The sequence below is a fragment of the Dendrobates tinctorius genome, unplaced genomic scaffold, assembly GCF_039654945.1.
Source record: "Dendrobates tinctorius isolate UK_male_01 unplaced genomic scaffold, ASM3965494v1 ptg000029l, whole genome shotgun sequence".
Classification (NCBI taxonomy): domain Eukaryota; kingdom Metazoa; phylum Chordata; class Amphibia; order Anura; family Dendrobatidae; genus Dendrobates; species Dendrobates tinctorius.
Genome location: NW_027361697.1, coordinates 42,175,071 through 42,189,677, shown reverse-complemented (window position 1 = coordinate 42,189,677; position 14,607 = coordinate 42,175,071). Strand labels below are relative to the sequence as shown.

General features: G+C 41.3%; 1 protein-coding gene across 1 annotated transcript; it reads right to left on the bottom strand.

The window, feature by feature from the left end:
• Window positions 1-2,824: 2,824 nt before the first annotated feature.
• S1PR1 (sphingosine-1-phosphate receptor 1) lies at window positions 2,825-11,893 on the bottom strand. The gene is made up of 2 exons (XM_073571668.1): window positions 11,691-11,893; window positions 2,825-7,254 (listed from the first exon to the last, which is right to left on the bottom strand). Exon 2 carries the CDS (start codon window positions 7,173-7,175, stop codon window positions 6,051-6,053), a length of 1,125 nt encoding a protein of 374 aa, XP_073427769.1. The 5' UTR covers window positions 7,176-7,254; window positions 11,691-11,893; the 3' UTR covers window positions 2,825-6,050.
• Window positions 11,894-14,607: the final 2,714 nt, after the last annotated feature.

The following is a 14,607-nucleotide window of genomic DNA, read 5'->3' as shown; positions in this document are numbered from 1 at the left end:
TCCGATACGATACTTTGAAGTATCGGACGGTATCGCTCAACTCTACCAGTGATCGTTGAGCTCGCGGAGACTCTTCACTTATTCCAGAAGGCACTGGGAATATGCAAATGATCTCCTCAAGACTCTTCCCCTGGTTTTCCGATTTCCTCTTTTCAGCTGCAACGGCCAAAACCCAGTGATCGTTGAGCTCGCGGAGACTCTTCACTTATCCCAGAAGACACTGGGAATATGCAAATGATCTCCTCAAGACTCTTCCCCTGGTTTTCCGATTTCCTCTTTTCAGCTGCAACGGCCAAAACCCAGTGATCGTTGAGCTCGCGGAGACTCTTCACTTATCCCAGAAGGCACTGGGAATATGCAAATGATCTCCTCAAGACTCTTCCCCTGGTTTTCAATTAATATAATTACCTAGTCAGCCCGTTGTCATGCATTGGCGCATGTGCCGACAGAGCACAGCTAATACACATGTATTAGACTATGTTATTTGCAAGGTTCACTTTATTGAAAGGAAAAAATTTTGCTCCGTTGGCGCATGCGCCAATGCATTACAACGGGCTGACTAATTATATTAATTAAGGTAGCGTTTACATTGGCCAGGGCTTATATTTAAACTCAGCACACCCCTTGCCCAGACACGCCCCCGAGGAAGCAGGGTGAAACATGCGCGTCGGGGTCGCGTGACGGGACTCCTACTTTATTTTCTTTTATGCTGCTAGGATCCAGGTAATGTGTCCGTGTTCACCCAGCATGTAATAACGCTATATGCGACTAACTTTGACAGTGGCGCTAATACTGAGTTTGTGTCTATTTGCTTACATTACATCAGTTATACCTTCGGGTGAGTTTTTTCAGTAGTCAGTGACATGGGCTTTTAGTTAATGAGGCGCCTTTTTGCATACAGGGATTTTCCAAAATATTTTTGGACCATTGTATTTACAAAGCAATATATTTTCATTGTCAAATCCTCTGGCAATTCAAATGTTTCTATTGTCTGGTGTGTGCTAGGTCCCTTACTATGCAGCAATATATGTACCGTATATACTCGAGTATAAGCCGACCCGAGTATAAGCCGACCCCCTAATTTTGCCACAAAAACCTGGGAAAACTTATTGACTCGTGTATAAGCCGAGGGTGCACAGTGAGTGGCCCCTGTTATGCTGCACAGTGAGTGGCCCCTGTTATGCTGCACAGTGAGTGGCCCCTGTTATGCTGCACAGTGAGTGGCCCGTTATGCTGCACAGTGAGTGGCCCCTGTTATGCTGCTGCTACCCCTGACTCCCTTACAAAAAAAAACAAAAAACCTGTATACTCACCTCCGTCGCTGCCCCCTGCTCATCAGCGTTGCGCTCTGCAGTGACTGTGCAGGCAGAGAGCGATAGCGCTCTCTGACCTGAATGTCACTGCAGAGGACGCAAGACAGCAGAGCGCAGGGACAGGTGAATATGCCTCCCTCCCCCCCTTCATACTCACCGGGTCCTGGCGCTTGTCTCTGCAGCTCCTCTGCTTTTTCCATGTTGTCAGCACTGCTCTCTTCCTGGTTCAGCGGTCACGTGGTACCCGCTCATTAAATATGCGCATATTTAATGAGCGGGTGCCATTTGACAGCTGAAGCAGGAAGAGAGTAGCGCTCCCCCTTCCCCGGCCGACCCCCGGTATATGACTCGTGTATAAGCCGAGAGGGGGACTTTCAGCCCCAAAAAATGGGCTGAAAATCTCGGCTTATACACGAGTATATACGGTAATTTATTTTTGGAGTTCAATACGTCATTTTCTTTTTCCTGTACTCTGTGCAATATCATGATGTATTTATGAAATATCTTTTAGTGGATAACTAATAAAAGTGTTTTTTTAACAACCTTTTTGATATGCTCATGTGATTTGGGGCTTTAATGAGCTTCCAGATGGTGGATTCATATTGTTGATGTTTTGAGCTAATTGTGCTTCTGTTTGGCAATTTGGTGTATATCAATTTTATCACAGCGTGCACTGTAAGGATTCTCCGGTGCCAGCAGCGAGACTAAACTGTCAGGTGACTGCATGTTTGCGATATCTATACTCACAGCCACATTCCAACTAGACGTGTGTAGACTTTTGTGAAAAACCTTGACAACCCCGAACAAATTTGACTTCTACAAGTGTTTCAATCCCAGGCTCAAAACCCTCTGGAAGCTTTTATATACAGAATCTTAAAGTTGATTCCAGCTCTTTATAAACTTAACATTTTGGGTGCCTTTAGGAAAAATGCAGTGTTTTGTGTACAGTAGTGCAGCCCAATATTAGCTATCAGCCTATGGCAAATTATGAAACGCAAACATTTTGGTGGCTTTTTTAATGTTGGTCCAATTTTAGTTTATTTTTGAGCATGGTCTAGATGTGGAATTTTTTCCACATTGGAAAATAGGTTGCTAAAAAAATAGAAAATTAAAAAAATGCTTGAAAATGTTGGCCGCCAAAAAGTACCTTAATGATTTATATTATGTAGAACTATAAGGCGTCTGCTCCAGTTTTTCCTTGGGTTGCTGGCCTGGTAAGGATGTCACTATGGAAAATTACTGAGGAGGCCAATGTTTTTCAATGATCTTCTTTCCAGGCATTCATTGGTGTGACCCATAAATCACATGTGTGCTGCACTTCAGCCCCTGCCTGAGAACCCTGTGAATACACTCGCCGCTCTCTTGGGATTTCCTGTCTGGCCATTCTTTCGCAGATGGTATTTCCTGGATCCTCACAATGTCCCGGATCCTTCATTCCAACCATATTTGGAAATGGCCGGGATGACTTTGTCTGCGACATCATTCACAAATTAGAACAGATCACGCAAAAGTAATTACAAAATTATCAGTTTTATTACAGGTTTATAATACAGCATTTCTATGTGCAAAATCCAACAAGAAGAATCAGGTCTTTTAAATACTATGTAAAAAATAAAAATAAAAAAAAAAACACAAGAACAAACAAAAGTGTCTGTTTAATTGCACCGATAAAAAAATACTAAATAAGGACACAATAATAAGTATTACAAATGGCGCATTAAGACCACCTGTGAATAATTTGCATTTAGAACAACGCAGCTTTTTGTATAATCTGAGAAGAAGGCTTCCCAAATGGAAATATTGAAAACTACTTTGAGTTAAAAAAGGGTTTGTCCAGGATTTAAAAAAATACTGACAGTAGAGAATATGACCAAAAAAACCCTTTATACTCACATTCCCACAACTCCAGCAATTTCAGGGGAACCCCACGGTTCTTTGCCTGCCTTCATGACTAATGGCATGCCCATACATCCATATTACCGCTGCAGCCAATCACTGGCTTTAGAAACCTCATGTCATTCATGCAAACATCTCCGCCGAGGTCAGTATGCAGTAATCAAGTGCATGTATGACGGCGGCATCACTGCCGCAAAGCAAGCAAAGACTAGGGGGACCAACGAACAGGCAGCGTGGGGACAGCAAAGGTTGTAATAGGCAAGTATTGGTATTTTTTTTTTAATTTAAGGGCATTCTCTACTTGAAAACGCTTCATTAAATCCCGGACAACCCTATTAACCATTACATGAGAAAAACAATTTCATGTTGCAGTATTACAGCTTGTCGGAGAAGAGTCACCCAGTCTGGTGATACACAAGCTCCATGTCTTTTAGAGGTTAGGCAGACCCAATGGTCACAGATGAATGCACCCCTATCTATCACCTTCTCTCCAGGATGCTCACAAGTGACTCTACTAAGAAATAAGTGCTTGCGTTTCTCATCTTCTTGATCTCTGGTTCCAATTTTTGAAGCAACATTTAGCACTAGATATTAAAGAAAATGTGTTTTAAATAATCAGCAGCTTGGAGTTCAGTCATTTTATGTAGCTCCATTTCTGAAACCCAGCAACTCCCTAATATCTGATGCCCTGAAGCTCCAAAAGGTTGTATGGAACTAGAAAAAAAAGGGATATGTTTTTCCTAGAAAGAGTTCCATTCCTAAGTAGGGTCTGCATCTAGTACTGAAGTCCTGCCCCATACAATTAAAATTGTGAAAATGCCATACCAACCACAGCCTGTAGACAAGAGTGGCGCTATTTAATGCAATAAATCAGCCACTTTCTTCTACTGTTCCACAACACAATGAAAGGGTTAATTGAATCATCATGGATTGTTGGTTGTATTTTAGGATAAAACATTCTGAATGCATTTACAATAAGTTATGGACTTAATAGAGAAGACAGACAACGGCTCCTTTAACATGCCGTGTACCTGATGTCTTGAGACATATACTTCCGGACAGATGTAATATATCCATTAGGAGCTATGAAGATACCCAGGACACATGCTCCCATCGACTGACTATGGGGAATAAGGCACCGTTTACATTACGCCACTTCTCAGACATGAGGTGCAGAGTGTCTTACAATCTCCATGTTCCTATGATACATTCATAATGTGGTAACCGGGCCAAATATTTTATCAAGTGTTAAAGAGGACCCATCACTTGCCATAAATATGTATTATTTTACCTGGTGTAAATCCCGCTGTCCTCCTGAAAAATGGCCCTATTTTCCATATATGAAAATATAGGGGTTTTTTTTCCAAGTGGGCGGGTCCTCAACTCTTCTAGGACAACTCCCAGTTGGCTAAAAATAATTTAGTCTTATACACAGGGATGAAGGGCCTATATTGCATGAATGGAGAGAAGCTGGAACAAGTAATACATAACACCAGCTTAAGGAGAACAGCGGCATTTACACCAAGAAAAAATGATGTACTTCTGGAAAGTGACACGTCCTCTTTAAATAGACTAAATGAAATGTGATTTAATTAATATGTGATTGTCCAGAAACCTTTATCCTGCCCTAATGAGTGTGACATGAAGCCTGTATGCTATTCTAGGACTGCAGACTGCAGCACTGCGGCTTTACAAGGCACATAGGACCATCTGCACTAACCCACTAATATAGGACACAGTTGTAGAACACTTATCCCCTTTAAGGGGGAACCAGTCACCAGGTCAAAAGTGGTCAGTTTTTCCTTAATTTATTCTGCCTGCTCCCCTGAGTAGGCTGGCTTTTATTTTTTCTAAATCTGCCATACAGTTCTAGAGATATGGGTTTTATTATTTAGTGCTAATTTATATGATCTTTATCAAGTAGGCGTGGCTCACAGGGTATTTATGCAGAGTAGCCTAAAGACACACCCCCAGGAATCATGCAAGCCACGCCCTCTTAGCAAAGACCCTAAAAATTGGCACAAAATAAAAAGGCCCATAATTCTGGATCCATGTGGTTGACTTAAAAACAATAAAAATCTGAATATTCAGGGGAGCAGTGCGAATAAAATAAGAGGAAAAACTGGAGAATAAATAGGAAAAATTAGAGATTGCAACAATTTTATCATGTAATATTAGAAAAGGTTAAAAAAAAGTGTAAGAGCTCAGCCTCATCCAACCCTGCTGATTTTTGTATAGCAATGTAACGGAGCTGGATCTGCCATTTGACGCTTTTTGGGGTTGCATTGCTTGTGCATTCAACAATGCTGAATGATCTTTTAAGGTTACGCAGCATGTCTAATAGTGGTTTTATGTAAAACCTCAGATAAGTGGTAAACTCAGCTCTGCTCCATCTGTATACCATGTCAACATCAAGTGACAAAGAGTCCGGAACGAGCATTTAGTGTAATGACTTTCTCTAGTTTATAGATCATCTGCACCATTCACAGACTTTGTTACAAAGAACAATAAATGGACTCCGCCATACCGGACAGGAGATAGTTAACCTTCTGCTCCCTTTTCTCATGTGGAGCCTGGTTCTATATTAAGAGTCCTATACTCTTAGGGTAAGTGATGTTAGATCCCAAATTCACACTGTTCATGGAGTAAAGAATCCGCATGATACGTGAGGTTTAGACCTCATCCTACAGCTTGCGTGCTCCTCATCTTTCCATGAAATGTCCACTCCTTTCCACTCAGTTCTATGTTATCGTGCTGGGCTCATTGCACACTTGGCATTATCCAGATTAATTTCCCTTCATATAAAAACATATGTAATCCCAGTCTGTGACCCCTGTTCTTCTAGGATGATGACGTCACATTTCCCGATGACATGATGGTCCCATGGTAATCCATCTCATCTTTCTGAGGGTGCGAAGAGTTGTCCGACTTGCTCCTACTGAACTCCATCCCGGTGATGATGGGTCTTTTAACTTTTATTTCTGGATTCAGAATGGGGCAGTGGCAACAACATGCCATTTTAAGGAAGGCACGCCTCATCTCCCTGTTGGTCAAGGTGTAGATGATGGGGTTAGTGGCTGAATTGAGAACTGCGAGAGCCAGAAAGTACTCAGCCTTGAACAGAACCTGGCAGGCCCTGACATCACAACCGACGTCCATTAAGAGAAAAATGAAGAGCGGCGACCAACATACAATGAAAGCACTTAAGACAATGATGACTGTTTTAAGCAAGGCCATAGATTTTTCCGAACTTCTACTTGTCCTTGCACAGTTCCTTCTGAAGGTCAAACTTCTGCTCCTTGTTCTTACCAAGAAGTAAATCCTGGCGTATAGAACAACAATGGATAACAATAAAATGCTGAAAATGCTGGTACAAAATAGGATGTAATGTTTATGGTACAAAGGGAGCACGGTGGAGCAAAGGCTCATGTTATCCATACAGTTCCATCCCATGAGCGGAAGTCCTCCGAGACACAACGACAGCAACCAGCAGCCACTAATCAGAAGGAATGACCTGGAGCTTTTGCTACCATTGTGGAGCTTCATCTTTAACATGGTAATACAACGCTCGATAGCAATCGCCAAGAGGCTGAAGACTGAGGCAGAGAGAGCGACAAACATACTCCCTTCCCGAATAAACCATTGCACTGGTGTTAACCTGTATGTATTGGATCCAGAAAGGAGAATGTTGGCTGTGTACGCCGCCCCGGCTAGTAAGTCAGAGAGCGCCAGATTACCAATAAAGTAATACATGGGTCGATGAAACTTCTTGGTTCTCCAGATAGTAAGAAGCACCAGGACATTCTCCAGTACAATGAAGCAGCAGATAATGATGAAGATGATAGAGGTTGGCTTCAGATCATTGGTGGAGTTAGTCTTATACTTCCCTGTGTAATTGTAATGGGTTACAATCGTCTCATGGCTGTAGTAAAGGCTCTTCTTATGAGAATGCTCGGTGGGAGTCATGGCTGCTGGTATTGTCCAATACAACACTAGATGGCGCTAGTGCTTCTTAAATTAGGCTGCAGGCACTTCAGAACTTTTTCTGAAAAAAAAAATCATAATAACATGTTAGGGTCAATGTTCTTGGTTATCTGGTGCTCTTTACTATTATGATGCTTACAGCTACCGAGTTGTCATATGATTAAGAGCTAGTGACTACATTTCGAATGGTAAGGTGAGAGCTACAAATTTAGAAGAATTTCTCCCCCTAAAGATATATAACCAGAACATTAAGCAGAATTCCCATAGGAAAAAATATGTTGCATGAAGCTAGAAAACAGATTTACAACTTCTCCAGAGGAACCCGGGACATGTAATGGTTTAACCAACCCAACTTTCAACCACAAAGATGCAGTTTCCATATGTTATATCGATATAGCAGAGGTGGATGTACTTACTGAAGGATAATGCAGGTGTAGCTACGGACCATCAATAGGACATTATCCATCTGCCCTACTCACATTGCTTCTTTTTCTAGTAAGGCCTCTTTCACACTTCAGTGTTTTACAATCAGTCACAATCCGCCAGGTTTTGAAAAAAACGGATCCGCAATTTTTTTTTGAGGATCCGTTTTTTTCCCCATTGACTTACATTACTGGCGGATTGTGATGGATTGAGTCCGTTGCATCCGGTTTTTTTTGCGGATCCGCCAAAAGTTGCTGTCCGTTACCATCCTCAAAGATTTCAAAACGGAGCTTGCAACGTTTTTTTCTCTGGCGGATCCTCCAGACACTGATTTAACCCCAAATTCTTTCTGGGTGCCGGAAAAAAAATTCATTCTCTCTCTCTCCCTCTCTCTCCCTCTCTCTCCCTCTCTCTCCCTCTCTCTCTCTCTCTCCTTTTCCAGGCTGCGATTCCTTTAAAAATCTTCATTTATCGGATCCGTCAAAAAAACGGACGGGTGGCATCCGTTGTCATCAGTACTACCACGGATCTGCCATCCGTCCTTTTGGCGGATTATGACTGATGTAAAAAACTGAAGTGTGAAAGAGGCCTAAAACGACATATACCTACTGGAAACCTCAGCTACTGGAAACCTGAGCTACTGGAGACCTGACCCTACTGGAGACCTGACCCTACTGGAGACCTGACAGAACCCGTTATAGGTCTAAGCAGTCAATCTGGCACAAATTGGGTCTGTCAAATGATGGCTCTGTCAAGAATTATGTTATTCTATTCCTCTGAGCCTGCATTGATGACTCTCCTGGGGGTTCTCTCTGTATCGCTGAAAAACAGGATTCAGACGGAATTACTGAAGGAGCCAAAGAGGACACAATTTTGCTCTCTTTGTGCTTTTTTTCCAACGGTACCCATGTTTTCATACAGGCACCAGAGTATAGTCTGCTACATTTTTTTGCTTGTCTGAAAGCACAAACATCACTTGAAAAAAAGCGCACAGGTTCTGTCTGAATTACGTTTTTTGGGAGGATTCGGACAGAACCCCAGCAGAGTTGTAGGCGCTCAACATAAAGGAGTGTGAACAGTGCCAAATGGCATTTACGTCCAAAGCAGATCTGTGCCATAGCTGATTCAAACAGGAGCAGGGGGCCCCATTGCCCCATTAATTAACAGGTCCCAGGTTATATAAGAACTGAAGAATAAACAGCATCATGCAGAATGTTTATTTCCATTCTAACAAGAGACACCTGACTGAAGCCAGACCGACCCCAAAATAATCAGTGGTGCCTCTCTGCTTCCATTTACATCAATTATACAACAGGTCCATCATGGACATTAATTACATTTGTATAGACAAAGAAAATTCCTGAACCCAGGTGTGAACCTAGTCTTAGATATTTCTTTTGTTTAACCTTACAATTTAAAGTTTATTTGCTTTTTGCTTCTTATGGCAAAAACAACTATATCACTGCAGTGCAACAGTCATTTGTGCCAAATTGTAAGCTCAGCTCTGCAGGGCACGCAATAAACCCTGCGCTAGATGCGGACCGTCCTCTATACAGCGGCTGTCCAGAAATAGTAGAGCGTAGTAGAAATCTGTATGATGTCACTCTGCTCTAAAGAAAGCTTCTGCTCTCTGTGGGGTAAGCTCCGCTTTTTTGCGGAACTTATGATAAATCTTGGCTAACAATGAGCTGGAAGAAAGGAAATGAAGGGAATCAGATAAAAGTACATGTTGTTCAGCATCCAGGGGAAGCTGTGTACTGTGACCAGATGTGACAGAACATAGAGAGTTTCTTAATGAACTGATGCGGAAAATGCATGAGGGATAATTATGCAGGCAACATGTCTTTTCAATCCCAAGTTCATGCCACTTTTCACTACAAAGAAGCACAAGAATTCTTGTTTAGAGGATATGATGTGGCGGGAAGAGGCGCAAAATTTTCAAGGGCTCAAAATTGGGTTAGGGACAGAATAAGGGTTAGGGTTATGGCTAGGGATAAGATTAAAGATAAGCTAAGGGTTAGAGGTATGGCTAGGGATAGGGTTAGAGATAATTTAAGGGTTAGGGTTATGGCTAGGGTTAGAGATAATCTAGGGGTTAGGGCTATGGCTAGGGACAGGGTTAGAGATACTATAAGGCAGTGTTCCCCTACTCCAATCCTCCAGTGCCACCAACAGGTCATGTTTTCAGAATTTCCCTTAAAATTGTACAGTTGAGATCTGCTCACCAGCACAGTCAATAATTCCACCACCTGGTCAATACTAAGGAAATCTTTAAAACCTGACCTGTTGGTGGCTCTTGAGGACTGGAGTTGGGGAACACTGATATAATTATCTAAGGGTTAGGGTTATGACTAGGCTTAGGGATAATCTAAGGGTTAGGGTTATGGCTAGGGATAGGGTTAGAGATAATTATAGGGTTAGAGCTATGAATAGAAATAGTGCTAGAGATCATCTAAGGGTTAGGCTTATGGTTAGGGACAGGGTTAGAGATAACCTAAGGGTTAGGGTTATTCACTAGGGATAGGGTTAGAGGTAATCTAAGGGTTAGGGTTATGACTAGGGATAGGGTTAGAGATAAGCTAAGGGTAAAGGTTATAGCTAGGGATAGGGTTAGAGATAAGGCTAGGTCAATAAAATTGATAGATATATAAAGTAAAAAGAAAAATTAAATCCAAAATATTTTATGTTTAAAATACTTAAAATCTTACGTCTGATTTCAGTAAAAAGTGGAAAAATAACTAGAAAGTCAAAGCACAAACTAGAACTAAATCAATGTTTTAACTAAATTACAATACATATGTTTGGGTTATAAGTGGTTCAATATTAGACTAATGGAAGTAAGCAACCCCCTTCCCCCATATTCACCTACCTAATGAAGGGAAAGTGACAGTTCTGATGTGAGAACACTGTGTACAACGCTGTGTTATATGCAGGTGCTATACAGAAACCTTTGAAAGTCAATGGTATCACTTTTATTATAAAATGTTATACTAATTAATTTTGGACATTTCTTTTAGCAATAATTCACCTCCTGCTGCTAAAGGACTATGTAGCATGGACATGAGGGACAATCACATTGATCTTTACAGTGTACGATCACAATGAGTTTCAAGGATTTGCCATCCTGAAACTTCCTATTAATTAGATACAAGGCAGTATTTGAGATTCTGAAAGTTGTTATCTTGCTTTCCCTTCTGATTAGGATCTCTCATTCACTGGAGATAATTAGCTTTGTTGGTAATTAAAGAAACCATTAGCTTAAGTACAAATAGTTGCAGCTATATGAGTTTACATAGGTGCAGAGAAGAGCAAGTGTGTACCCAAAATACCAAATAATCAAGCAATACGCCAGGTGATCCAAATACACATCAGACCCCTGTATGGGTACAGTGCCCCCAGTAGACAGATAAGTATAAAACTCCTGAGCACACGATTATTTTATTGTCATTGCTATTTGGGATCTAAGTCTCGAGACCGGCTGAAGGAGAGGTAGAACTTTCTAAAACGAATGTGTATTTCTGTAGACATCACCTATCTGATCAAATTAATTCATCACGTATATCATATATATCCCCTCTGAGGCTTAGAATACTCATTCCATGTTTCCAAAATCATGGCTCGTGACAAATGGCAATCACCGTAATGGATCGGAGCATTTTTTTATTAATACTACTAGGGCAGTAGTCATTGAAGTTTCTGCAAGACCCAGTGCAAGGCTAGATATTCCCATGGGAGAACTGTCAGCGGTAGCATAAAATATAGACACATCTTGACAATCCATTTTTTCTGGTTAGCCCATTAAGGTATAATGCTTACCGTATATTACTTTTATCATAAGGCTGTGTGCACATGTTGCAGATTTTGATGCGGATCCGCAGCGTTTTTGGACGCACGGAATTGCACAAAATCTGCAATGTAGCGCACAATGTTACGTCACATAAAAAATGCCAAATCAGGTGGCGCATGCATTATACAGTACATCATGTAATATCTAATTGTATCCACCACGTATCTAATCACTGTGCGGCTACAATTAGGATTGGTGGTGCATACAGTCGCTGCCATACACCGTACCTTAGTGTGAGTGAAGTTCTGATTTGTAGTCCGCAGTATTCTCTTCTCCAGAACAATAAACTTTTTGAATATCTTCCCATGTGGTTAAATTATTCCAGAAATGAAAAATCCTTCACTCCACGAAGAAGCCTCATCGCTGCAGTCATTCCTGCTCAGTGGTGTCCCCATACAAGTGTCCGCAGAGCTGTGAGAGTTATGTCTGCCTCCACACTATAGAAACCCTTCTCCACCCACCAGCTCCTCCTCTCAGGATGCTATCACAGCTCTCACCAATGAAGCTACAGTTTTGTACAGATCTAGTGATTACATGTGGTTTTACAACTGAAGCCCTATGAAGGATTGTCCACATTGGACAGAAAATCCTCTGCGCATCGTCACAGTATCAACATTGTGGATGTAATCTGAAATAATCTCATTTACACGCTGCAGAGAAAATCTGCAATGCAATCTGACCCTTCCTGCAGATTATTTACCTTATGTACACGTTCAGTATTTGGAGAGTTTATTACCTCAGTATCTGTAAGCCAAAATCAGGAGAGGCGCAATCAGAGCAAAGATATAAGGCCACATTCACATGTTCAGTATTTGACATTATTTTACCTCAGTGTCTGTAAGCCAAAACCAGGACTGAAACAATCCGAGGAATAGTATAATAGAAACACGTCACCACTTCTGGATTTATCACCCACTCCTGGTTTTGGCTTACAAATATTGATGTAAAATACTGATAGTGTGAACGTGGCCTAATAGAAACCCATCACCACTTCTGTATTTATCACCCAAATAAAAATCACCAAATACTGAATGTGTGAATGTGGAGTTGCGGAGAAACCTCATTACCACAACAAAATCTGCATGATTCAGTGTGATTTTACTGGTGTGTACTAAAAAATTACCCAAAGGGTAAGTAAATAGATCCAATTTAAAGTGACCCTGGCAGTAGGATTTTGCTAAGTAAACTACAGACACTGTCAGGTTGGCGCTGTTATGCTGATTAAAATGATACCTGGGGTGAAGAAATCAGTCTTGTGGTTCTCGTGTAATCAGTGTTACAAGTTTTCAGTTAATGAGACTCTCATGTTTCGGGGTGGGACTGTAGGCCAGGGCTCCCCTCCTCTGGGGGAGGAGCAGCTGCTCTCTGCAGTGAGGCTGCTAGAGGGGGAGGATTTGTTACTGTGTGATGAGGGCTGCTTCATGTGGTCAGGGAGGGCCTGTAGCTATGGAGGGTGGGGTTGTTGCTATAGAGGGCATGTTTGGAGTAGAGTAGGAGGTTACGACTAGTTCTCATTTCAATGCCATAACCCACCCCCCCTTGGACGTTCTGTTCAGAATATCTAGAAAACCGCGCAAACTAGTGACAGAAAGTAAATTACTTATTGTCATAATTCTGCAGCCCAGATATGTACTGAGCTTATGTGAAAAGCCCGGACAACCCCTTTAAGTACACCACATTAGATGTGATGCAGCTGAAAGTACCTGGGATCTTGTAGTCCTGATGTGAGTTGGGGATCTTTATGTTGTCCGTGGTCATTATAAACGGACAGGTTTTACTTTTTTTCTGGTTGTAAGGAAAGGTTCCTGCAGCTGTTGGAGAGGACAGGGAGCTTCTGACAATGATGCTTCTTAGATTTGGGGGCTGCCTAAAGCACAATAGTGGGGGTTCTGGAAAAATGGATTGTAATCGGGCATCTTTTAGTAGTAAAGGTTGTAATTTCCGTGCAGCTCCCCTTAGCACCTCCAGATTTGGATTGTAGGTGACCACCAGAGGCACTCGGTTATTTTCATCTTTAGCTTTGTAATGTAGCAGGTGATTCCTTGACATTCTGGTGGCTCTTGTAATTTGGTTTTCAATTGTTCTTGGATGGTAGCCCTGATTCAGAAAGGTCTTTCTGAGGCGACCAAGGTGTTTGTCTCTATCCATGGGCTTGGAACATACAGTATACTGTACGATTGTATCTGATGGCTTGGCTGTAGACAATAGAGTTTGCACACTTCCTATATAATTATATTGGCACCCCTCACTGTACACGCCCCCGGAAGAAGCGAGCAGCGAAACAGCACCCGTCGGGCGGGCAGGAGAGCACAGTTTTGCAGTAGCACCCTGTGACCAGGATTGTTACCCATCACCATCTATTCACCAGCCCTACTTTGGTAATACTTATTGTACTAGAGACTTTTCTGAACTCTTCATTTTTTGGTGCTATGACTGGTTTTTAGCTGGTGCTTGTATTACATACTATCATGCAAGGATTTTGAGACATCCACTGTTCTGAGTGAATAAAATCTTTGTGCATTACAATGGTGCAGTAGATTTATTTCTTTATTTGAATTACATCTATGATACTAGTCCAAGTATTTGCTGATCTATAGTGGTCTTTCCATTACCAAGTTTTTATATATATAAAAAAAAACTTTTCTTTTGATATTTTTATGGTTGGCTTATTGATATCCTGATATATTGATGTGCCTTTAATCCATGCTGCATTTCTCCTGCTTCTATGGAGGTTTGACCCTGTCTAATTTTATTTTTTTACCCTTTTTAACTGGTTATTAATAAAAATTGAATTTTTTAACATTATTTTTGTTGGAAACACTTCTTGTCTAGTGGCACACTTGCCATAGTAGGCATTTGTTGATATATGTTGTTTGAAGTGCCTAACAGCCATTTGTTTTTTGGACACATACAGTGGGGCAAAAAAGTATTTAGTCAGTCAGCAATAGTGCAAGTTCCACCACTTAAAAAGATGAGAGGCGTCTGTAATTTACATCATAGGTAGACCTCAACTATGGGAGACAAACTGAGAAAAAAAAATCCAGAAAATCACATTGTCTGTTTTTTTTTCATTTTATTTGCATATTATGGTGGAAAATAAGTATTTGGTCAGAAACAAAATTTCATCTCAATACTTTGTGATAT

Bases quoted from the DNA above. Each gene is read 5' to 3' on its own strand.
- S1PR1 (XM_073571668.1), bottom strand. From the start codon at position 7,175: ATGACTCCCACCGAGCATTCTCATAAGAAGAGCCTTTACTACAGCCAT.